At 42.4% G+C, this 25431-nt stretch overlaps 1 protein-coding gene across 1 annotated transcript in view; it reads left to right on the plus strand.

Moving 5' to 3' along the window:
• Positions 1 to 25431, plus strand: part of sox6 (SRY-box transcription factor 6) — a 134752-nt gene that overhangs the window by 50345 nt on the left and 58976 nt on the right. The window contains exon 5 of the mRNA XM_070830491.1: positions 21474 to 21563. Within this exon, the coding sequence (XP_070686592.1) occupies positions 21474 to 21563 (90 nt within the window). The remainder of the gene's footprint in view (positions 1 to 21473; positions 21564 to 25431) is intronic.

A 25431-nucleotide genomic window follows, 5' to 3' on the forward strand; every position in this document is an offset into this window, starting at 1 on the left:
AATAATGAACAAAGTCTAACACTGCAATACACTACTGCAGATACATTTGCCTCTGTGAGGAGTTCCCCACATGCAAAAGAAGGTCTGCCCACAGTGCTTCCCAGGACAAAATTTGGCTACTAAAAAAACATGAACCGGTTTTGCCACTGCTTCTTGGTTTTACCCTAAGGTAAGAGTATACTTGTTTCTTGTGGAGCTGATTTTCAGGGCAAGATTGTCAGTGCTCTCTGTAGCAACGACGGGCGTTATGGTAATGAACCCCAGATGGTGAAGGCTGGTTGTTGCAGTAATTTAAATGGTCAAGTGCATCTTGTAATCCAGGGCCGTATGTTAGCGCTGGGAGGAGAGGGTGCTTTAGAGTGCCATACAGCTGTTTTAATCTCCTGTTAATAATAGAGACTTGGTCTGCCTCATGCTCTGTGTATCATCGCCACCTAAATAAACTCCCTTGTTGGAGGAAATTAGTTTCCGAGCAGAGAACACAGCAGAAGACAAGAGCCTCACAAAGTTCAGTATGCTGTCCCCAAGCTGCAGGAACTGAGAGATACTCTGTTCTTGAGAGCACTTGAGGAAGCTTCAGTGGTGATGATCAGTGATTACTGTAAAATGGAGGGAGAGGGACTCTTAGAAACTGCCAGAGGAAAACTTCACTGAAACCTTAAGAGAAATCATAATCTGATATCTTTGTTTATGGAGAGACAACGTTGGAAATTGCAAAGGGCAGGATTAACCTATTAAAGAACAAGGCTGGAGAAGCCATTTGTTGTCTTAATGATGTTGCTAATGTGGCAGAAGCAACAGATGAGCTAAATATATCGCTTATCTAAGCATGACAACTGCTGTGTCTAATTCTGCTGCTTTGGTGCCTGCCTGGTCGGGATCACAGAGGTCCTCAGAGAGCCTTCGCCATCTGCTACCATTCTTCTCTGGGCTTCCTTGTCTGGTCAAGACAGTTCATTGTCCTGACGGACTGAGGATAAACGCAGTGACCTTAAGTGTAGGGGGAAAACAAATGGTCTGTGGTGCACTTCTTACACAGTCCATTACTCATAGATGGAACATGACATCCCACTTAAACTTAACATTGGAAGAAACTGTAGGTTTAAAAGTTTCCTGACATGATATCCAAATATTGTTTACGTCTTACTATTGAATTATCATATGTAATGTTTTATGCTGAGAACCACAAAATGGTGACAGAAGTCTCAAAGTTTAGCCACTAAGATTAAAACAAAAAACATAGTATCTGAATGTTTCGGGCCACATGGGGGAAATGATTTTTCATAAACTGACCTTTAAAGTAGCAATAAACAGGTGAAAACTATCTTACGAAATAAATAAATGAAAAGTCATATTTTGGCTTCTCTTACTAATACCGTCTCCATTCAAATAAAATTATTGGCCAGTTTCCTTCATTGATCATGATGCCTTATAAGTACTATAACAATAGAGGCCATCTCAGTATTGTAGGTATCACCCCTCCATTCTTTCCATCTCTATATTTGTACCCTTTCACCCTCTCTATCCTTCCACCCTTCCTCTCCATTTCTGGTCCTTAGAGTGCTTTAAGTGCTTGTGACTGTGCTAATGAATGAAAATGTCCTCCTAGCAGCAAGCACTGCATTTAGCTGAATAGTCACCTTTGCTGTAAAAGCTCTATTAGGCCGAGTTGCCAGCAGGGCTAACGATTGTGCCCCATGTTTATTTACTAGGTATTGTAAATGCATTATTTATGGATAGGTCTCCAGACAGCACTTGTCAAGAGTTAAAAATGTCAGTATAAAGTATTAGGGGAAAAAGAAAAATAGCCACCATTATAAAAACCCAAGGTGACCTTGATTTGATTCACATGCAATTAGAACAGTTTTATATAATGCACTAAAGTATGAATCAATACTGTGCAAGTCAACACAGAAATACTTTGTGTGTTGAGTCTTTATGATCGTCCCCAAGACAAGGACGGGTAATTGGGTTTAAGCTTCCTGTCTTGGCTTTTAGGGATTTTCCTGGCCTCAGTATCTCAGTAGTTGAGTCCTTGCCAGTAAAACAAGCACTGAATTGGATGCAGTTTGTCATCTTTGTGTTGTTGAGTGGTACGCTGAGACGGGGAGAGTCTCATTCTTTTCTCATTCTTGTTTTTGATCTGGTGAGCAAAGAAACTGTCTGGTGTATAGATACAAAACAAACAAAAAAGCACTTTAGGTGCTCACATCTAATATGTTTAGTACTTTTGAACTTGTTTGAGTTGAGCTCTGCAGATTTAGTTTCTTATTACTTGAGTGAACCTTTCTCAACCATTTCATCATTACTGACTACAATAACTATAGAATCCAGTAACACAGTACACTATCAAGGCTCAGTTCCCTGAATGCTGTTGAGACAACAGTGCTGCATGTGACTGAAGGCCATCCAGCCAGTGAACAGCTGTGGTCTGAGGACATCTGATGCAGCTATTAAAACAGTGGAGACCTTTCGCATATAATCTATAGCTATAATCTAGAAATATCAATAACCAATCATTCAAGAAAATATAGGCAAACAGACACACAGTCACAATATATTAAGACTAAACTACAAAAAAAAGAACGATGCCCCTCCTTAATACTCCAGCTCTTTAGATCAGTCAGAGTGGATACAGTAGCTGCTCAAGCAGAATACTCAACACCTGGAGCCCTTTGACAGAGTCATGGCTAATTAGCCTAGCAAAGGGGAGCCATACCACCATTCAGCCATACTGTGACACCTTTTTAATCTCAGGTAGACGGATATCTAATAGTGACTGGGAAAATAGTTCCCCTATTACAGTGGCAGGTAACCTTACCATTGCTAACACAGAATAGCACCGCATGGTGTGGCACTGTGAACTAATTGTGTTTGGTCTTGGGGTTATATGTGTGCACTGTGTGTATTCCTGCGTTATCGCTTGGACCTCTCTTCGTCTCCCTCTGCCTTTATCACCTCTCGTCTATTTAGAAGTGTAATCCCCCTGGTGAGGTTGTGTATTATCACTGTATAATGACTGTGCAGTAGGTTGAGTGTGGGGGAGTGATCAGCATTGTGTGTGTAGCCCCAGGTCATTATCCTCTATTACAACAGGCCATGTAATGAGATTCAGGGATGGGTGAAAGCTTTGGAAGAGAATGGGATCAGCTCTAAGCCTGCGGTCTGATTAGCACTGATGAACTCTTGACTCTGTTGTAACACTGTCCCCCGTCAGTGTCACAGCCCCTGCTGACTCCAAACGGAAGCTAACTGAAAATTGGCTGCAGGTGCTTAATGGGACTAACAGATTTGTTTTTTTTATTTATTTATTTAGTCTAAATGTAGCAATAAAAAGATTTTGAAAGGTTTTCTAAAGGTGTATTGCTTATAATACAGTCGGTATTATACATTAATTCCCTCCCCCCAAGCAGACTGATGCACTTTCTCTTTTAGTTCCCTCACTTCTCCCCTCTCCTCTCATCCCAGCTGCCATGTCATCTGGTTCTGCTTTATCCCACCTAATTAATAGGAATCTTTGTTATAATGATCTGAGCATGAGCCTCTGACTCTATGCATATGCAATGAGGGCTGGAAATCCAGTTGCCTTGGTTGCAGATTTTGAGGCATTCATCACACATTGCTCTACGGTGCCTTTGAGTGCAGCATCCTACCGGATAGTGTAAGTCTGGGACCCTCCTGGCAGGACACACACAGGCCAAACATCAGCCAAACACTCCCGTGTGCCATTTTCCCACCTCCTTTAATAATCTGTTCTTTATTCTGTCAATATGATTTCAGCAAGCTACTTATCTTGATTCAAGTAATCTATTTGATCTAATAGCCTATATAGCTTTGTGTGTGTGCACACTTGCGTCTACTGTATGTGTCAGTGGGGCCCTCCTGTGTGTGTGTGTGTGTGTGAGTGTGTGAGTGTGTGTGTGCGCCCACGCGTGCGTGTGTGTGTGTGTGTGTGTGTGTGTGTGTGTGTGTGTGTGTGTTCGCTCTTGGCCTGTGGCGTGGTGCACCAGCCCAGCGGAGCAGTGCTCTGGTCTGTCACTTTTGTTTGAATAGGTAATGTAGATCTGTTCAGGCTGAAGAGACATGAGCTGGAATCGCTTGTTAGGACACATGATCAAAAGCGGCTCTCTGCTCTATGCCAATCAACCCTCTTGTCACCCTGTGAAGCAGACGTTAAATAGATTTTTCGGCTGTATGCCGCAGGCAGCCTGCCAGCCTGACATGTGAACTTTCACAAAAAAAGATACCCTGCCCCTCACTCCTCCCTAATCTCACTTTCCTATCCTCTTCCTTCTTGTCCACCTTTTGCTTTGCCTCTTTTCCTTTCTTTCCTCTCTCCCCTTTTCCATGTTTTCCCTACCATCTATCTCCCTCACCTGATTCAGATCAACATTTCCCTCCCCCTATGATATTTGTCTCCCACCCCATCTTATCCTCCTGTGACAAAGTTGTTCCTCTGCCAGGCTGAGATCAGAGCCCAGGGCTAAATGGAGTGGCTGTATGAGGGTAACAGGGAGCACAGAGTGCCTGGTCCTCTGCTGAATTATGTATTTACTATCTGTTCCAAAACAGAGCCCTCACATAACACAGGCGAGTCCCCTTAGGACGACAGGGGCCGAAACAGGTTTCACTTTACACAAGCTAAGATATAGATTTTGTTGCCCCTTTCAAAACGGGAACCCTTTCTGCTGTCTTGCTCATTCAGATGACAAAACAAGCAGCTGCTTCTTCAATGTGCCATTCTTTGCATTCAAGATCACCTTCCCCAGTTCTCATATTCCGATTAGTCAACAGTAGCAACTGCTGTGGAGCATTCCAGGGGCCATCTTCCCGGGTTTCAGCTGTTGAGTGTGTCCCCCTGCACCCATGCAGCACAAAACTCCCATTGTGATCCTGGCTTAGTGGCTGCACAGGAACCCCTTGATAGGAGGAAATGGGTGTCTCTGAGAGACAAATCACAGCCAGGGTTGCACAGAGGCTTGTTTGTCTTTACAAACTCACACACCCACACACTGGTTGAAGGTATGTCTCGTCAGTGACATCACAGCTTGTGCAGTCGCAATTTGGGAAAATCAAATATTTAGATTTGCTGATAGAAAAAAAAAACAATAGATTGGCCTCAGAGCTGTATTTGGGTGACTGGCTGATTAAATCAGCGGCAGTTTGTTATGGCCTGACTGTTTTATGTGACACGGCAGTATTTGGAAGGGCATAGAGATGGTGAAACACTGACACATAAGAAGGCAGAAGCCATTAATGCTACTATATCTGTCATTGGGCTGTGGAGCCAAGACCTGGGAAATGTGGGTAAAAGGAACATGAAGAGGGACATATATAGACAAACTTTATATAGTCAGGACAGCGAAGGAGGAGGGACTGAGGCAATCCGAAATGGGGAGAGCAGGGGCTATTCCACAATGGGATGGGGTGAAGAGGGAGGGCACATGTATCCTGCTGTCTGTGTGTGTGTGTGTGTGTGTGTGTGTGCATGCGTGCGTGCTTGAATGCCTGCTGTAGGGTTACACTGGGAGACTTGTGTGCCAGCTCAGTATCACTGTCCTAGCTGTGGCATTCAGCTCCCAAGCATTCTCCACACATAACTTGACAAAAGAGCCGGTGTCATCTGACCAAGGATCAAAATAGTGTGAGTGTAACTCACACCCTGGGCACAGACGGCCTCTGTGGCCTGCTAATGATTTCAGAGCACACTGCAGGCTTGTTCTGTAAGTCAGACGTACGTCAGCCATCCAGCTAAGAGATCCGCCTTGACACAAGCAAACATGACAACTAGTGTAGATGCAGCCTATTAACATATTTGCATTGTTTTTGCAAACAGCAAGCATGAATGTCTTACACCAAACTTTGATGCTTGCCTCTTGAACAAAGAGACTATTTAATGAGCAGTGATGAAACGGATGTTTCCTCCCACTCAATGCTTTTTCCTTTCTCCTTCCTCAATAACATTACATGTGCCAGGAGATGAGATGAGGATGTCAGAAGAAACGAATAGAAATGTGTTTTATTGCACTGCAAAGCCTGAGTGCCAATGGTTCTAATTATTTGACGAACATCATCTCTCTCTGGATGTACCTCAAGGATAATTTTTTAAAAACTGCACCGGTCGGGGTGTTAATATTCTATAAGACAATGTTGTCAATCGCACATTGTTAAGTTCAATCAATTAGTTGACATTGTTGAAATTAACAATGTCGTGATTGAGGATTTGTTGGGGCAGCAGTTTTGTTATTCTAGTCCCAAGCAGCACAATATTAGAAAAAGAAAATTGGATCGTTAGACTATACAATCTTTTGACTTCCTACACCCCCTTTACTGTGCACCTCATCTTTCTCCTTCCTTCTTTTTTATCGTTTTTGTTTTTGGGTGGGTGGCACTTGTCTCAACAAAGTCAATACTGTAAGCCTGTTGTTAGCTCCCCTGTTGTGAGCTGGACCAACAAGCTCAGTCACTCATGAGAAGCAAATTTCGCCATCTTTGCCCAGCAGGTCTTGGTCCATATGGCTCTGTATCTCACAGAAAGGGAATGGGCCCATTGAAAAGAAAAATGCAGCCTCTATTGTTGTTGAACAACAGCACACGGAGACAACTAACTGTTGGCAAATGAAAGGGGAGTTTTTGGGAGCCATCATCTTTTTATCCAGACTCAAATTTCACTTTTAACGCTCATGAATTTTATTTGTTCAGTCACTGTGTCGACCAAGTTGTAAAAATGTTACTTCTCGTATGATGATACAATACTACAAAAGACCACGAAAAACTTTAATAGTAAGAGTTTTTTGTTGTGTGTATGCATCCCCGTTTAATCTTTTTTTTTTTCAGAGACTGAATAAGATATATAAATAATAATATAATAATAAATAATCTAAAAATCGTGGCCGTTGATCTTACAGTCCAGTAAGCAGTGTATATGGACCCTGAACTCTGGCATCTTAGTAAACATCATTGGCTGCAAGATTCAATAAATGACTTTAATTACTATTTGAAAACGAGGAAACCAAACTGCAGAAGTACAAATTAATAATATCCTCACTGTGAGTTTAGAGAGTTTCTCGGTTGGAATTTGTCATTCACTTAAACTGAAATTAAAATATATTATACAGTTGGAGGATATTCACACACACACTATAGCAAAATTCAACACATTTACAGTATGCTATTACCGAAAGTACAGTATTATACCCATCTTGTTCTTTTAATTTGTGTTTTTTTTAATATCTCATCTCAGTCGCTGAAGCACATCGCTGTCGTCCAGTGTTTATGATGAAATAAAGTTTCGATGTCTATACCAGACACTTGGCTTCACTGCAAATTGTAATGCATTCATGTGGATCCTATTAGTCTCTTTTTGTCCTTGTAGAGTCAGACACCCATTAATTTACTAAATCACACTGAACAGCCATGATCACAGTACTCCACGTTTTCTTCACACATCTATTAATTTAACATAGATGAATAAATGTGAATGTTTTCGAGCATTGATTAGCAGGCAAGTTTGTATCTGACAGTTAAATTGCAGGGTAACCAAAAAAAAATCTCTCCATTGCAAGGTACCCAGTAATTTAATTTTTGTGTGAAATTATTATGATTTATTACAGTGTGTGGACCCTAATGATTGCCGACATCAAATGGAAATTATAAATTGAAATCAAGTCCACATATCTCTCCTCGTAACGTTCATCTAAACAAGTGCTGATCCCCTCATCAGCGTCGGCTGAGGTTCCAGAAGTAATGTCTACTTTTTCTTTCTAGTAAACTGAACTATATCTTTGTTTTTCTTCTTTTATCTCTCTTAGTGCCTCTATTCTAGTCTATCTAAAAAAAGATGAATTAATGGGGAAACCTGGAAGCTCACCTAGAGCGTGTAACATAAAGGTTGAGTCCTTCACACAGCGGCCCAGGTTCGCATCTGGCCTGGGCCCTTAGCTGTATGCCATTCCTTCTCTCTACCCTGCTTTCATACACTGACTCTCTACTGTCCTAAAGCATAAAAATGCCAAAAATGATCTTAAAAAAAAAATAATAATAATAATTTTGCATTTGAGATATTTTAAAGCACTGTGCTTTATTAAAGGCGTTATTTGACTGATTATTATTACATTATCAACAATTGTGTACAACACACAACAGGATTGAAATAAATTGTTTGTGTTTTTTTTCTTGCTTGATTATAATAAACCCTCCACTTCGGTTTGACCTTGTCTGCTTTTTTTTTTTTACATGTACTATTTGGTCTTCCTTAATTTAATCAAATTAGAAATCATTTGCATCCCTGATGAATTGTAGGATGCAATGTATTGATAGCCGTGGACAATAGACTCCCTCTGCTGCCTGAATAGAGGCAAAGGCAGAGAGAAGAGGGAATGAAAAGTTCATTTTGCTATCCAAGCATTTAATGGTCCTAGTTCTTAAAAGTGACCTTGTGGGGTAGAGAGCGGAGCAGCACAGCAGTTCCTTCCAGATGCACACATGGCATCCATCGGGGGCACAATCACGCACAGTCCCAACACCTCAGGCTCGGACATATGTTGAGTTTTATTTCATTCTTCTGACATTAATCCTATTCACCAGCTGTTCTGCCAGCTGCCACTCTCCGGCTTAAGGGGAGATTGCAGTTTTGGGGGCTCTGAGTACTGGTTTATCTTGGCTCCTCATCTGCTCCTCACGAAGTTGTGATTGGATTTTTTTTCCCTTGCCCTCCTCCTACTTCCAGGTTCCTTGAGTTGCATACTTCCCCTCAGTCTCTCTCTCTCTCTTTCAACTTGTTTGCTTTTGTCTTTCTTCCCTCTAATTTTTGTGCAGACAAGAGTGGGTTAAGGCTGCAATTTGAATCTTTCTGGCCCATGCCCTCTGCAAGACCTGCAGGTCTTCAGCTGTGTTTCATGCATGTTCAAAAAATGTGCACGTAATATTTATTACAAACGTTAATATCAAATCCTCCTCCGATGAAGTAAGGTGCAGAAGTTGGTGATGCACAGCATTTCTCAGCATGCAGCAAACTTGATTCTCGTCTTCCCCTCAACTTCTCTCACGCTTTCTCTCAAGAAAGCATTCGTAACGATTCACAGCGCTGAAACCTGGCAACCCCACAGTCATCTAACGGCATTTCTCTAGGATTAGCCTGGACATGGCCTCAGCCTGTACAGTTATGATTATTGACATATTGGGTCTAACATATTTCACATTTATGTGCATTGTCTGGAAGCATACTCAAGTGTTCTCAATGTCATTTCTGCTGAAGTACGGCCGGGCAGTCTGCGAGCAAGGGCCGCAATGAATTGATCATTGCTCACTGCTCACTTTAATAATTCAAGCGTGATTGCCACAGAGTGCCGCAGTAAAATGGATTGGGAGAGGTCACATGCTACTCAGCTCAGGAGGTGAAGCCTCTTGGGGATGGTTAATTCATATATGCTTGATAGACACGTGTCCTATTTAGAGAGGTCAGGGTGCTGTGTGTGTGTGTATACGTCTTCTCAGAATTGCCAGGTCAACATTGTGAGATTAACGCATTGGTCAGTGCAGATAAAGGCGAGGGACAGGGGAGAAGTTCCTGGTCACAAAGACCAGCATGTTTAGCTGCAGAAAGAATAAGCTAGAAAAAAAAATAATCAAAAAGCTACCTGCTTTTCCCACTTAAAATTGCAATTATTTTGTAGTCGTTTTGACCTGTGCTTGCATGTGTCGAGGTCTTTCATTCCACTTGGCATTTAGCTCTGCAACCTTCAGCTGCTAATAGGATAAATACAAGGAATAGAATTAAATTAGCTGTAAGCAACCACAAAATGTATCAAAGAATATCAAAGAAACAGAGCAGCAGAAAATAGACCAGTGGATTGAATTGAATTGAATTTATTCCTTGAATGCAAACCACTTTGTATAAGACTTTTGATCCAAAAACAGCGCTGAGTGCAGCTCCCACAAAGCACCTTCTCAAACTCAAATAATGAAAATACCTTTGCCTTATCAAGAAAAACCCGTGACTGCATGGCTGACCCGTTACTCCTTCTGGACACTACCAAGTGAACTTGGCAGTTTATGCAAACAGGCATGTATACAGGTGAGACACAATGTCATCTTGAAGGAGATGTTGAGGAAGAAAAGGTACAGTAAGAAGTGTTGTGGAAATTTCTAGGAGATAAAGTCTGCTGCATGGAGTTCTTGTGCGCATTTATTTTTGCAAAAAGGAACAGCTGTTACAGAGACAGTCACGCAGTCTAACAGTTCTGAAACAGAGTTCCCCGACCTTCTCTGTCTCTTGGTATTTATGGGGTGGGTCAACTGGGGTTTACCTGCAGGCGTTTGGGTGCCTGCCTGTAGACTTGGGATATGCAAGGGAATACACATCCGGTTGATCAGACGCTACTTTAACACCTCTTTTGTTTCATACCTGGCCGGGATGCATCCTGACAGACCAAAAGTTTTAACACCTCTTTCTTCTGCGGTCTGGTCGGGACACACCCTGGTGGATCAAACTGTGAATTTACATTTCTTTGTCTTCTGACATGCAAATTCCCATCACAATTCCTCCCTTTTGATTATACATTAATCACAATATTAACATCAAGAATATTACATCAAACAAAACCACCTCAGGTAGATTTAAGGTTTGTCATCATAAGGTATTCATGAGAAAATAATGCTGTCTTTCTGGGGTATGGGCACATTTGGAAAGAGTTGGGGGGTGTAATGAAGTCCATGCAGCCTAGGCTGTTCACACGAATTCCCTCGGAGTCCACGTCCGTGTTCCACCGTTGTCCAACGTTGGCAGATCGAGTCTACTCATGTATGTGTATTCTCTGGATTGTGTATGTGTGTTATGTGTTTCACCGGTGCAACACTAAGCGGCGCTTGGCTCGCACTTAGTGTTGGGAAGAATCAACGCAGCCTCGTCTCGTGCGAGAGCGAGTGTTCACTCCTGTGCGTTCTCTTGTGGTTTCAAGTTGGTGCACAGGAGGAGAGATGTCCTCAGGTGGAGTTGGGACCTTTCTGCAGTGGCTAGCGTGGATCCAGGTGACTCTTTTGGAGATCTTTATGGCCGTGTGTGTGGTTAGGAGGATCTGGAACGGACCTAGCCAACGCTTGTGTTTCCAGTGACGCCGTCGGAAATCCTTGATGACTATCCAGTCTTCAGGCTTGAAATGATGCAGCGTGTGATCATTAGGTTGAGGGAGGGCTGTCTTCAAAAAGGGCCATCAGGTGGAGGAACTTTCACAAAAAAATTTTGAGCTGCAACTGAAAATCCTTTAGTGAACCAAGACTGTGTAATCTGATCAACATTCCTCCCTTTTTGACACATGGTCAGAACCGTGTGTCAAATGGGCATAATGTGGAAAGAAATATTGGTTAGGTATGGCTTGCTGTCAGGGCAGATTCATACACCTGTGGGAGAAACATAAGCATTGCATTTGCGCCACAATGCCTTTTCATCTCCAGTGGCAAACTGCTGTGTGGAGAGAAGTGGATCATCAGTCAAGAGGGAGAGAAACAAAAATGTCAGAAGGTGAGATGGAGGGGAAACTTCCACTGTTCTTTGCAGCAACCTTAGCAGCTGCATCTGCACGAGTGTTGCCTGTGGAAATAGGGTTAGAGTTGCTGGTGTGAGCAGCACACTTGCAGACAGTAATAGAGGAAGGCAAAAGAATGGCTTTGAGAAGGTCAGATACCTGTTGAGCATTGGAAATAGGTGTGTCTGAGGAGGTAATGAAGTCCCTTTGTTTCCAGAGGGCACCAAAATCATGAACAACTCCAAAGACATACCTGGAATTTGTATGTATAGTAACAGATTTCCCTTTTGCAATTTTACAGGCTTCGGTGAGCGCTACAAGTTCATTTTGTTTTTTGTTTTGTTTTTTTTTTTTTTGTTTTTTTTTTTTTGTTTTTTTTTTTTGAGCAGAGAAATGAGAGGGGAAAGAACCTGAAGCAAGAGTTTCAGTTTGAGAGCACACAACAAAACCCACACAGTTTTGTCCTGTAGTGGGGTCCCGGGAAGCTGAGCCATCTACAAAGGAATCAAGTCAGGATTAGTTAGAGGGGTACAGAGTTGGGCTGCAGCCACGCAGTCATGTGGCTCGCCATCATCTGGAAGAGGGGGGAGAGTAGCTGGGATGTTTTCTGTACAGGAGTTTACATACAGAGTGAGGAACAGACAGGGTGAGAGGAGCATACAACACAATATCCTGTGATGCCAGCACAGCCTTCTCAGCTGCTGCAACAGCACGAAGACAATGAGGGAGTGCTGCAGCCACAGGGTCAAGTTTTGCAGAGAAAATACGCCACAGGGCGCAGTTTTCCCTCCATGGTCCTGCAAAAGCACAGAAGTTATGCAACCTCGTCGTTGGTCTACAGTCTGTATGAAGGGTCGAGTCGAGTCAGGTAAACCTAGTCAGCTGTTGGTTTCGTCAGTCCAGGTCAGGGGCGCATGCGCGTGGGGAAGGCCTATCGTGAGCTCACGGAGTGGTTTATCTACAATGGCATGGTTTTGAATGAATGTGTGACAGTAAGAGCACATTCCCAGTAAGGACATCGTTTGATTTTTTAGTCTGTGGTTTGGGAAGCCTGTGAATGGCTTCAGTTCTTTTTTTTTTTGAGAGAGAGAGAGATTTTGCCCTGTGGAAGAGATAACATGTCCTAGAAATGTTACTTCTTGTTTCACAAATTGAAGTTTTGATTGACTAGCTTCGTGGTCTCTTTCAGCTAGGTGTTTCAACAGTGTCACATTCACATTGTTTAGCAGACATCTATCATTTGCTTAGCAGAGCATACACTTTCAAAACACTATGTGGCACCCAAGTCAACTAACAATGAGAGAATCATGTCCAGAAATGGTCGATGTTTACATCGGCTTTCTGTAACATGTCTCCTTATTGTACTTTGTATGTGTGTCTATAGGAGGTGTCAGCTGTTGTCTAAGATGTTACATAGCAAAGGCAGATTCTCCATTGCAACGCAGTGTGTGTGTGACCTGTGTGTTGTGACCTGTGTGTGTACCTGTGTGTGTCGTGTGTGTTGTGTGCGTCCTATGTGTGTGTATGTGACGTGTGTGTGTGTGTCGTGTGTGTGTGACCTGTGTGTGTACTGTGTGTGTGTACTGTATGTGTGTGTGTGTACTGTGTGTGTACCTGTGTGTGTACTGTGTATGTGTGTGTGTGTGTGTGTGTGTGACCTGTCTCTGTGGCTCGCCCTCCCCGGTCTGATTCTGGAACTCCTCCCTCTCCACTGGCGTCCGTATGTCAATCCGATGTGTGAGGTGCCTGCCGCTGCTGGTGGTGCAGGCATCATGAGCAATGTTGGGTGGGGGCCCAGCTGGGTTGGACCTTCGGTCTCGTAGGTCTCCTAGTGTTGTGAATGTTGTCCTTGGCCTTCTGCAGCTTGCGCTGTAGCTTGACGTTTGTGTTCCTGCATTCGTTTCTTCTCCATCAGCTGTCGGCGGATTTCATTTAATCTTGCTAGCATACACAGGAGGTCTTCACAGCCAGAAGGTGTTTTATTTCAGGCATTGTGGGCTGGAATTGATGGCAAAAGTCATTAAACTGAGCTACAAAAACTGTTCCATTGATGTTCATGGGAGGGAGGTGTTCAGAGGCTTCTATGATGTCCTTGTCTGTCCACGGTCTGTAAACCACAATAGGACCCTCTGGTCCCGCTACTGCCACCATCCGTGCTTGGAAGACAGCATCATCAGAGTTTTGTTCACGGTGTTTCATTCTCTGTCGGGTGGACATGTAGTGGCCTGAAGCTCCCTCACTTCCCTCAAATGACGAGTCTGGCTTTCCTTGTTGGATGCCGTCACGTCTGTCCTGTGGTGGTACAGCTGGCTGGGCAGGCGGAGGAGGCGGCTTGTTGTTGATGACAGGGCGGCGCAGTGTTGAGGTCGGGGTCCAGCTTCAGAGCGGTGAGCTGCGGATTCAAAGCAGAAACAGGCTGCGAGTATGGGGGAGGACAATTTAAGTGCGTGCGAAGTTTGTGTTACTTCAGGTTTATCGTCAGGCTTCACATCATTCATACGATCACTTTAACAACTTGCTGTACGCTTTCTGTCCCTACATTCCACTTCCTTCTCCCACACTGTGAGACACTTCATGTGTTTCTCCATATCTTCTAAATCCCTTACAGAAACTTTCCTTTTCCTTCTCCCATCCTTTGCCTCTCTTCTCCAATCTTTCCTACAGTTTCTTCAGTTCATTCATACTAAGAGCCATACTCTGGGAACCCATATTTCGAACTCCATACAGACAAACATGTGAAACCTTTTCCCTCCCCCCCTTTTATTATTTTTTCTTTCTTCTCCCATGACATCCACCATCGGCCCCTCCGGAGGTCCCAGCCTCGACGGTATACTCCCCATTCCAAATGTGAAGGTTGTGCACAACTATTACAATACAGACGTCTCTGTAAGGACCATTTCGTTTACGCTACAAACGGCTGAAAAAGCAGGTCACTTCGTTTTAGGCTACAAGTGACAAAAGCAGATCGATTGTGGGTCTCATGAGAAAAGAACTTGTTATGCCAAATTACAACCCAAATTTTAAAGAAGAAAAGGTTCAAATGTCAATATCTCACCAGATGAATTTTGCTGAATTGCGTTCTTGGAATTCCAGCGGCAATGATCCGGTGCGGCCGCGGGCAGTCCTCCTTTCATAAGGAGTTTTTTGAGGTTGGAGGCTGGAAATCTTTGTCCTTCCAGGATGGCCTGTCACTGTCCGCGCTCCGTCCCAGACGATTGCTCGTGGAATCCCACTTCTGACACCAAATTGTTGTGGAAATTTCTAGGAGATAAAGTCTGCTGCATGGAGTTCTTGTGCGCATTTATTTTTGCAAAAAGGAACAGCTGTTACAGAGACAGTCACGCAGTCTAACAGTTCTGAAACAGAGTTCCCCGACCTTCTCTGTCTCTTGGTATTTATGGGGTGGGTCAACTGGGGTTTACCTGCAGGCGTTTGGGTGCCTGCCTGTAGACTTGGGATATGCAAGGGAATACACATCCGGTTGATCAGACGCTACTTTAACACCTCTTTTGTTTCATACCTGGCCGGGATGCATCCTGACAGACCAAAAGTTTTAACACCTCTTTCTTCTGCGGTCTGGTCGGGACACACCCTGGTGGATCAAACTGTGAATTTACATTTCTTTGTCTTCTGACATGCAAATTCCCATCACAGAAGTAAGGAAATAAGGATGGAAGGAAAAGGCAACGAGGGAGGAGATGTGTCAGAACCTCAGATGAAGCAAATCTCATCCAGGTTACATACAGTGTATTTATAGCAACTGTTTACATGGCCAAACGGGACAGTCTGAAGGTGACTAACAGAGATGTTCACCAAGTGGAATAATGATTAGGTGTCAGTTAAAGAAAGCCCACCACGAGGTGCAGGTGCTTCACAATACACTGACATGTCTGGACCTTTTTATTTATGCATGCCAGCACTAGCAATTACATATTAAAAAGCTGGAATTATTTAACTGCACCGAAAAGTCTTCCAGAAATGGTAGAGGTTATTAAAACTGTTGACAACGAGGAAAGGTAATTGCCCTAAAATGAGCGACAACGCACTGTTGTGCTCGGAATGTTTTTTTCCCCCCAGCTCCCTCTTTAGCGTTTGTATTGTGCAGCATCACCCGGGTGTGTAACCTATTGCGTTCCGATTGCTCCCTTGCAATTAGTGCCCTTTTTGTCCTCACTTCAATAACGCCATGATTATGGAGACTTCAGGAGTATTTGCAGCATCCAACAGCTGTTGTCTCAGGGACTACCGGCTGAATGACAAAAACATGTTTTCTCTCTGCATTTCACTTCCCTGCCTGCCTCTTGTAATTATTATGTTTTATTTGGTGTGATGATGGGGTCTTGTTTTTAGTGTGTCTGTGATTAAGATATTCAAAGGACTCCTTGGAGTGTGTCACAGTCATTTTCTTTTTTATCAAACTCGACTTTTGATTTGTTTCCCGTGCAGTGCAGAGTGGATGGGAAATTAGACGTCAGCCCATCATTGTCTGACTGAGATGAGAGTTTTATGTCTGAGATAGAAATTTATGCCTGAATTAAAGAAATATACTGTACCTAACACTGAATGTGGCAGTCAAATTTAAGAGCTTTTTTCCCCCAAAGCTATTTAAGACATTCCAGTTCATCTTCATCTCTTAGAATTTAGATGCATAATTTTTACATGTGTAATCACATGATACAGTCAATATAATGAAGTAAATCAAAAGCACTAATATCATATAGAGGAGTCATTAATGCATGATTTGACTATGTAAATCACTGCAAAATAACAGTGATTTGTGTAATTTTCAAACTAAGTAACAGAGCATTCTCCTCCCTCCATTGCTTGCTTCATTACACTTTTTAGCTAAGCATCAGCTTTGCTACAATCATCAACAAATTGTAATACACAACTATATTTCCTGGAATTTTTTTTTTTGTGTGATTTCTTACATATTTTACCAACATAATTATTGTGATTAATTAGTGACAGGACATGATATTAACCAAAAATCTGTCTGTGTTGAGCTGACTGTGCAGCCTAAAGCCTTTCTCAAGATATTCTCACTTGAGGTATGTTTGGTTGGAGCAAGCAAAGCGTAAGCATTTTCATAAGCTTACTGACCTCCAGCCTTTAGCATACAACAGTAAAAAAGCTTGTTTAAGAAAATGATTGTTACTGGTAGGTCAGGCTTCATACAATTCTCTCTTACACAGTATTACATAGTTGTATTATTTCTTTTTTCAAATGTAGTTTTAACGCTGATATCTTGTTACATTTTGAGCAGCTATTCTATATGTTTACGCCCCAACAAGAAATGATCTCTATTTGACGTTGCTGCTTAGAACCACTTTTTATTTCTTTGACATAATGTGCACTTCTCAGTTTTGTTATTGCAGTTCATATATCTTCCTAATGCCTGGTTTAGTGTTCTGTGGAGGTTATGGCTAACTATAACTGGATTATGACAAATTGGAATAAATGTGCTCCATTCAAGCTGAAGCTTGTTTAGAGACTGATTTGTTTCTGATTTGCTTCACTGTACGGGCCTCTGCATTCTGGGAGGAAATTATTTATATGGTCAGTGTCAGTTGATCATTGATTTGGTAATTACATGTTTCCCTTGAGGCTGGGACAACTGATATACAAGGCCAATGCTAAAGGGGAAGTCTCTTTCTGTTATCCATGACTTACGGCTAATTTGACTCTCCTGGATAGCCCTCTTTTCTCTGCCAACGGCTTTTCAACACAACAAACACTCAAACAAGTATCATCTTTCTCCCGGGAGAATAGTGCACACAGAGAAGCCCAGAATGTGGTGGCAGACAGTTGAAACGATTTCATTGCTGACAACACAGGGTAATAAAATACCAATTGCTGCATGTTGTAACAAACCATTTTGAGCTTTGAGGCCGCCACTGCCTTTTGAAACGTGTTTTGTTGCATCAACAAATTTAGTAAATTAAACCTTTTGGAGATTGAAAACATTGACATGTAAAAGGAGAGATGGCCCTTTTTTTTTGCCAAAGCAGTGCTGGTATATTTGCTGTCTTTTATAAACACTGGACTTCATATCTCCATGGAAATCTGGAGAGCCATTTGAAAATTAGTGTGTCATGAATTTTTAAGATCTGCTTTATTACTGTCCAATCCAATTCTAAAGTGACAAGATTTGATTTGTTTAAAGCTGTGCTTATTTGTCTATTTGGTGTTCCACTCAGTGATTTGAGCCTTTTTTTTTTTTTTTACAGTTTGCACTGATCGTTTGAATGAACTATTCTGTTTAGAGCAGCAATAAAAACATAAATTACCAAATGACTTTCCCCTACCTTCACTTCTCAACCACAGGCATTTATAGCTAACTAGCACTCAATTTAATGAAAGCATTTTGTCTTACAGTGTGAACAATAAAAAATAAATTGTAATTATTAGTTACTGCACTAGAACACCAGAGAGAAACAACTGCGAGTGCATACTGTACGAAATATGAGAGGGAAAGAAATGTTCCTTAAAGACTGTCAAGGAGTCAGTCTGTGTCAGGACAGATAGTTAGTGGTAATCTGCCTCTTAACTTTAGCTCTGTGGTTTATACTGAACATGATAGTCTGGCAGCACTGACTGCCAGGTGCTGAAAGCTTTGTTTATGTCACACATCAACCTAGAAACATTCCTTTGTTGAGATTTATGAGGATCATTAGCTTTTTGTTTAATACAGTAAAACCAAAAAAACCTGTGGCCTTATCTAGCCAACTCATCTTAGCTTTAGGTGTCTCAATCCCTGCGCCTGTTCACCCACATCAATAATATCACAGAATACCTGCATGGGAAAAGCTGTATCCCAGAGATGACAGCGCTGATAAGAGATAAACATATTGAATTTGGCAGTATTGAATTAGTGATGACTATTCACTTTCTTCTGAGTGCCACTTGGAAACTCTCAAAACAAAATCACGGGAAAGGGTTCAGGGCATTTTTCCAGCTATACAGCACCAGCCCCAGGAAAGAAACAATGAGACCCAGACAGGCTTAGTAGTCCAGAAACCATTCCTCTCTCAATGGGAACATGTCTTGGACACACACTCGAGTAGTTTTGTCTTGTATGTTGCTATCTGTGCTAGCTGCAGAGTGGAGGGAGTATGTGCCAGGCAAGGGTCCATAGGGACCTTTGGAATCGCTGGGGCTGGAGGAAGTTGGTCTGGGTCCAGTGGGGCGATCTGGGCTTGGTGGCAAGCCAAGCTGTCTACTGCAGGGACGCTGGGAAAATGTAAATAAGAGCCTGATAAGGGCTATTGTTTTCATTCCATTCTCATCCCAGCTGAATGGCCTGCTCCCCAGCCACAGAGCATTTTATCTCGAGAGGGGGAGGGAAAGAAATGGAAGGGGTGGGGGTGTGAGAGATTTAAGAGCCCCCATAGGAAAATAAAAATAAACTCACTGGACTCTTCTCTTGTTTAAGCTAATTCCCCAGTTTGTGATGTCCTACTTTAAAAAGGACAAGAGCCGAAAAGTCCACTGAGAACTTCAGAAGTTCTGCACCAACTGTCTGAAACAATTATGTTTGCCTTTCACTTACAAATCCACAGCACTTGATATCCAGAGGAAGCAGCAAAGTGTGAATCATTTATCAGAAATAATTTGTTATTTAATGGTGAATACAGTGTGTATCAATTTTTGACATTCTCTGTGTCATAACCTGACAGTAATTATTATGTTGATCCTAACCAGTGTTTCCATTGGCATCTACAATTTCTCCATAAAAAAACAGACAGGCATTTTAGAAAGTGAAATAGCATTCCTTCTGTTAATCTAAATTCTTTTAAAAAATAGGCTGTAGAAGGGTGCGTTGAAAAAAGCCAGACATCTGACTCATTTACTGTTTTCGTCGAGTACGCCTGTGCAACAGTTACTCTGCTTTCACCAAATCCATTTTTGGTTGCCTGTTTTGTCCACGTTGTTCGAACCCTGAAAGATGTTTGAGAGTTATTTTATAGACTAATCCAGGTCATTATTCACCTCTCCCAGGTGGAAGGCAGGGAGGACAGCGGTGCATTCCAGCTGTAGTCTCTCCTGTTGGAGGACTTGGCAGGTCGTGTCTGGCCCAGCGGAGGGGATGGAGAAGTGAGGGAGCGGCAGCTCTCCTGGGAGGGAGGTGGGAAGGAGGGGGAGGACTGGAGTAGAATGGAAGCTGGCACCATATTATCTCCAACAGTTGGTGCATTCCTTAATGATCAAGTGCTAGAGCAGCATCTGTGATTACAGTGTGTGTGTGTGTGTGTATGTATGCGAGTGTGTGTGAGAGAGAGGGAGCATATGTGTGCATATTAACATATGTTCACTGTGTTTGTTTAATTCCCCTTTACACCACTTCCAAAATAAGCCTTTTCTGTGCTTTAGGGGGAAAAAAAGTCATGCACTGATGTTGTTCTGTCTGTCTCAGGATTATGATTCAAGGGGAGTTTGTTGTTCCAGGAGAGGAAGCTGTCTCACCCAGGGGTGAGGTGCAGGGAAGAAGAGCTGAGCTCTGCTACTCCCCCCTGCCCTTAACCCCTGTTTTAAGATCTGTGATCTTTGTGCCACGGAGGGAGTTAACACACACAACACACACAGCCTTTTCTCTCTCCATCTCTTAGGGTCAAGGGGACAAACTGTGAGTTGGGAATTGGAAAGTCAATAAAGCAGAAGTAATGTTATAATGACCCTGAGCTGAAGATGTCCTGTCGACCCCCATCACATTGGAGGAAGTGGACAATCAAACAAAATGGTCACTCTGCTTGATCTCTCTTGAAAGCCATCCTTAAACAAGGCCACAAGAACTACTGACTCCCCGTTACTCCCAGTTCCTCTGAAGTTGGTGTGTTTGTGAGAGGGAGCAACGGTGTTTGGTTTGTGGAAGCAGAGGGGAAGCCATGTAACAGATGGATAAAAGGAGACAACATCTGTATACATTCTAAACTGTGTCTCCTCTCTGTTTGATGTCAAGGATGATAATAGTGAAACTGGAAAAGTCAAAAATACTGCATGTGACAGGTCTCTCTCAGTCTTTCACATTATGTGTAACCTGGAATCAAAAACACATGTCAGCTACATCAAACTGAGACAAACCTCCTCTGTGGCATCATTTGAAAAATGACCACACTTATGAATTGTGTCCTTTTTGTTGTCAGAACTTCATAAATGATCAAGTGTGTATTTTCATTTTGCTCCAAAACTAGAGAAACATGTATTTTAAAATGATACCATCCTCAGGCACTATATGCAACCCGATGACAATTTCTATAGGAATCAGTACAGCTGTTTTATATTAATCAAACAGAACAGTACATTAACTGTTCGCCCTCGTTTGGATTGTGCGGCATTGCTGCTTGTTTAACCAGACTCAACAGCAGTGGACATTGCATGTCTTGATGCGGTTGAAATTGGAGGCACTTTGTGGAGACAGTGGCTCAAGGTGGAGGCATGCTCGTACTGCTGGTGTTTGATGGGAACAGGCTGACCCCTAAGCAGCGCAGGGATGGTGAAGGCCTGGGTCAGCTGGCCCAGTGTGTTCTTTATCAGCTACCCCAGCGACAGCATGGCAGATTGCAGCCATTCCTCCTCTGATTCATTGTCTGCTGGACAAATGTTAATTGTTTTCATCATTGGCAGCTATGTGAACGCTCGGACGTACCCAGTCTCACTCCTTGCCTCCCACTTAATGTGTGTCTCTGCCCTTACGCTATCCCCACAATGCCTGCTTCCCTCCTCATTCCACCCTTAGCTCATCTCTCAGCTGTCAGACTGAGTCTCTTTTAATGTTCGCTATGCAATAAAATACCTCTCCTTCATCTGATACACTGACTTTCTTTAATTTTCATTTAAGTGAATAGATTTAGAGATTTATCACATCTACAAATATAGCCTTTATGAAAAAGGGGACTTATTTTCTAATTCAAATTACTTTATACTTATTTTTTTTCATTCGTCCCTTTGCAGAATCCTCATGCATGGAGAAGCTTCTTTCTAAAGACTGGAAAGAAAAGATGGAAAGGCTCAACACCAGTGAACTGCTGGCAGAAGTCAAAGGTAGGACTACAAGTTGTTTGACTGCATCAGACCAAGCAGATTTACCACACAAACATCACTTTAAGCTGTGTTAACAAGTCCCTCATTCCTATCAGACATACATTATCTGTGTACTGTACAATCTCAGAAACAGCCTTGTACTCTGAAATAAAACAAAGGCCTTTGGCTGCCCTCCTCATTCATTTCTCTCCTCCCTTATCTTTTGTTGGAATGCCCGGCTCTGTCCAAAGTGCTGTCTTCAAAATTCCAGCCAATTTAAACCCATTCTGAGACCCTCTGTGCTTGTCAGCAGTTTATTGTTGTTGTCCCTTTCGATGGCCCTGAGCCTAGCGACTTTGCTCTGGCACATGCAGTACGTTCATGTCGCTCTGGTAATTGTTGAAGCCACGGTGTGCTTGATGTAAACATAGCGTTGCTGAGCTGAGAGGAGAGAGACCTTAAGGAGAGGAGAGGAGGTGGTGCTGAGACGCAGAGAGTCGTCTCCTCAGTGAGCCTACCTTTGAGTGGAATGCCTTGACTCTGACAGGGAACGCCCTGCGCAGCATATCAAGTGCAGCACGTCAAAGCACTCCCCCAAAATCTGTGTTTATGACAGGGTGAAGGTGGGCCGAGGATGGGCAGGGCCGCTGCTTAGTCCTTTGCACTGACTGTTACTGAGAGCTGGTGTGTTTATACAGCACAGGAAAGCACAATGCCAGCTGGCTGATAACACCAGGCTGTCACTGGCTCCTGCAAGCTCCCTCACCGATTACCTTCATTAGACAACTTCCACCACCTCAACAGTTGGAAGTCAGTGTGTTCTGAATATAACACTTAAAGGTTTCTTATTTACATTTCACAAACCTATAAAGAGATCTTATGTTGCTGCCACTCAGGTGATTTTTTTTGATTTGCTTAATTGTTTCTTTTTGATAAAACATGGATGGCATACATAAATTAAACGAGTGTTTGGTTTTAATTATTGAATTACACTTGAAGAGGAAAGGGGAAAAAAAGCTGTTGAGTGTTCTAATAAGTATATTCATTGGCAATAACCTTAATGAACTGAAGGATAAATCATTGCTTGGTAAACTAGATTCATTGTACCTGCCCTGGTATACTGTATGCCACTGTAGATCAAAGTGCACTGGGTAAAATGTTTAAAATGATTTAGCCTTTTGAAAGCTGGTCTGTTAAATTACAGGCAGGGCATTTTTTCTGTTTGATGAATGGGAACGGGAAGGTTACTTGGTGGTCTGTAAACAGGTAGGGAGTCTGATAATAAACACTATGGCCTCTGTCTGTTGATGAGTTATGGAGACAGTCTATACACCACAGTTACCAATATAAATGCTTCTCCTATCACAGTGGCAGCCTTAGATTTTTAATTAGCATGCCATTTCATATGACTGTAGACATTTCAAAGGGCTGCTTTGTGCTCCCCCTTACAAATGTCTCTCTCTCTCTGCGTTTGATGTCTGCCTGATGTAAATACGGGCAATTAAAAAGAAGCCCAGGGTTGGAGATGCACAAGGTCCGCCTAATTAAAACAAAAACAAAGGTACCAAGCAGAAAACACCTTATGATTAAGATCTAAAGAGTTATGATGAATCAGAGGTTCCATTAATTGTTAGGTTAAAATCAGTACAAAAGGCAAGCATGCCCGTAGGTTTTAAATCAATGAAAAGAAGTAGAGACTAAGGGCTGACATGCAGATAAAGAGTACAGTACCTACTGGCACAGTGGCCTTGTATATTCTATGCTGATCTCTCACCAATCCCTCAACCAATTATACTGAGCACCTTTTGGGCTACCTTTTGACACTGTTCCAGAGCCTTGAAAGACAAGTAATTGTGATATTGCAAGTGGTGTAATCTGACTGGCGAGCAAAAAATGTGTCTGACTCTCAGAAAACAAATAACAATGAAAAACAATAGATGTGGCAGAATATGACCCGAGGCTCTACCAGTGAAAAGAAAGACATTCTTTTGCTGCAGCGGTGTTCAAACATGCCCAGAATACTTTATCCTGTTGAAGTGAACAGGCACATACAGAAAACAAACAAAGCAAAACAATTGTATCAACAACATCAGAGATTTGCTTTTCAAGGTCTGCAAACCCAACCAGCTATTTGTCTCTTACAGATGACACTATAATTATAGCTTATTGACACGAGGGTGTTTCGCCACATAATGCGTTGTTTCCGAGGCAAAGACATTTTTTAGGGTTTTAGAATCAGTAGAAACAAGCGCAATAATCTAGTCGAGGTGCTGTGCTTAAGACATGTAGAATCGAGGTTTAATGATTTCAGATCTCCATCTGCCTTTTTTGTGTGCCGGTAGGGCTTAGCATCAGCAGGGGCAGGCAAAAAGGAGAGTTTGTGAAGGAGCATTAGAGGTGGATTTCTTTTCACCAATCAATTCCAGAGCTAACTATTTGTTTTCATACCTGAGCGTAGCTGTCAATCTGCAGGAACGATGAGGAGAGAGAGATGAAATCTCATGAACAAAACCACAGAGCAAGAAAGGGAGGCCGGCTGGAAGGGCTCCAAACCACAGAAAGTAGCAGATAATAGGAGGCAAGGTGGAAGGAGGAGTGAAAAAGGGAGACAGAGAAAAAGAGCCAGAGAAAGAGAGAGAGAGATTTTAAACGTGGATACTTAGACTCAACAGTTATAATTACATACCATAAGGAGATTTTTCTCCTATAAAAGCCCCCATTCATCACATGATTTAGGACACTTATTATACCATACATTATTGCACTATGTATATATGTGGGTATGCATAGACACACACATATATTATATCAAATGTATATAAAAATAGTACACAGTGTCCTATGGCAGATAAGGTTCCTCTCTGTTGCATGCTTGCTCTGTGCAGGGTCTTTGAGCGTCATACTCAACAGAGCTGTTTAAGTTTCCCTGCTGAGTGCCAGTTTCCCGGCTCCCCGTTGGGAGGGGAAAAAAAGAAAAAAAAAAGCAAAATGCTCAAGCATTTACTCAAACTGAAGGAAACTACGTAGTTACTAAATTGGAACACAAGCTGTATTCATTCTCTTGGAATTTGCTAAAAAAAAAAAAAAAAAATGAAAATAAGAAAAAAAGCTTAGCATTGTACACTAGCGTTGAAATTGCAGCTTGAATTCTGAAGCAGAAAAATTGGGGCTCTTGCACTGTTACAATCAATTTAAGAATGGTGTCGACATGACAGTGGTCGGGTGTACACAGACAGTCCTGTGGCAGGCAGATAAGCGGAAGCTCTTTAGGAGGAGAACACAGGGCAGGGCAGGGCGGCAGCTGAGACTGATTTGATGCTGGCCCTACCTGTGCTGGCTTTACTCCCGCACAGACAGAAAGGAGTCCACTGTGTGAGCACAGAAGCCATATTGTTCAGCCATATGGGTTAGCTTCAAAACATTATTATTCACTTTAACTTTATTCTTAAAGGCTTCCATAAAGTGAGGTTTTGATGTCACTGGAGATACGCAGCGAAATATCTGCGCGCATATCTCCCAGCGACACTCACTTATGTCGCTTTAGAAACCAGTAGGAGAGGAATCGAGGATAGTGGACTTCAAGACTTTTATATAAATATCATGTATATTAGTTTCACTCAAACATACAAAAACACTTGCACAAACAGCACAAAACGGTATCTGTCCAGTTGCTCCAGTCAAAAATGCCTCAGTTAGCATTTTCTCCACAACACTTCAGTCAACTGTTTGCCCTGTGCACTCAGGTGAAATATGAGCCACAGTAAATCATTATTCCTCAGGCCACATTTGCCAGATGAATGTATGAGAGTGTTGGACTGTGTGTTTTTCTCCTCTAATGAATTGAGGAATTTAGCTTGTGGCAAAGGAGGTAAAAAAGAAAGTGCTGTCC

The sequence above is a fragment of the Pempheris klunzingeri genome, chromosome 1 (assembly GCF_042242105.1).
Source record: "Pempheris klunzingeri isolate RE-2024b chromosome 1, fPemKlu1.hap1, whole genome shotgun sequence".
NCBI lineage: Eukaryota > Metazoa > Chordata > Actinopteri > Acropomatiformes > Pempheridae > Pempheris > Pempheris klunzingeri.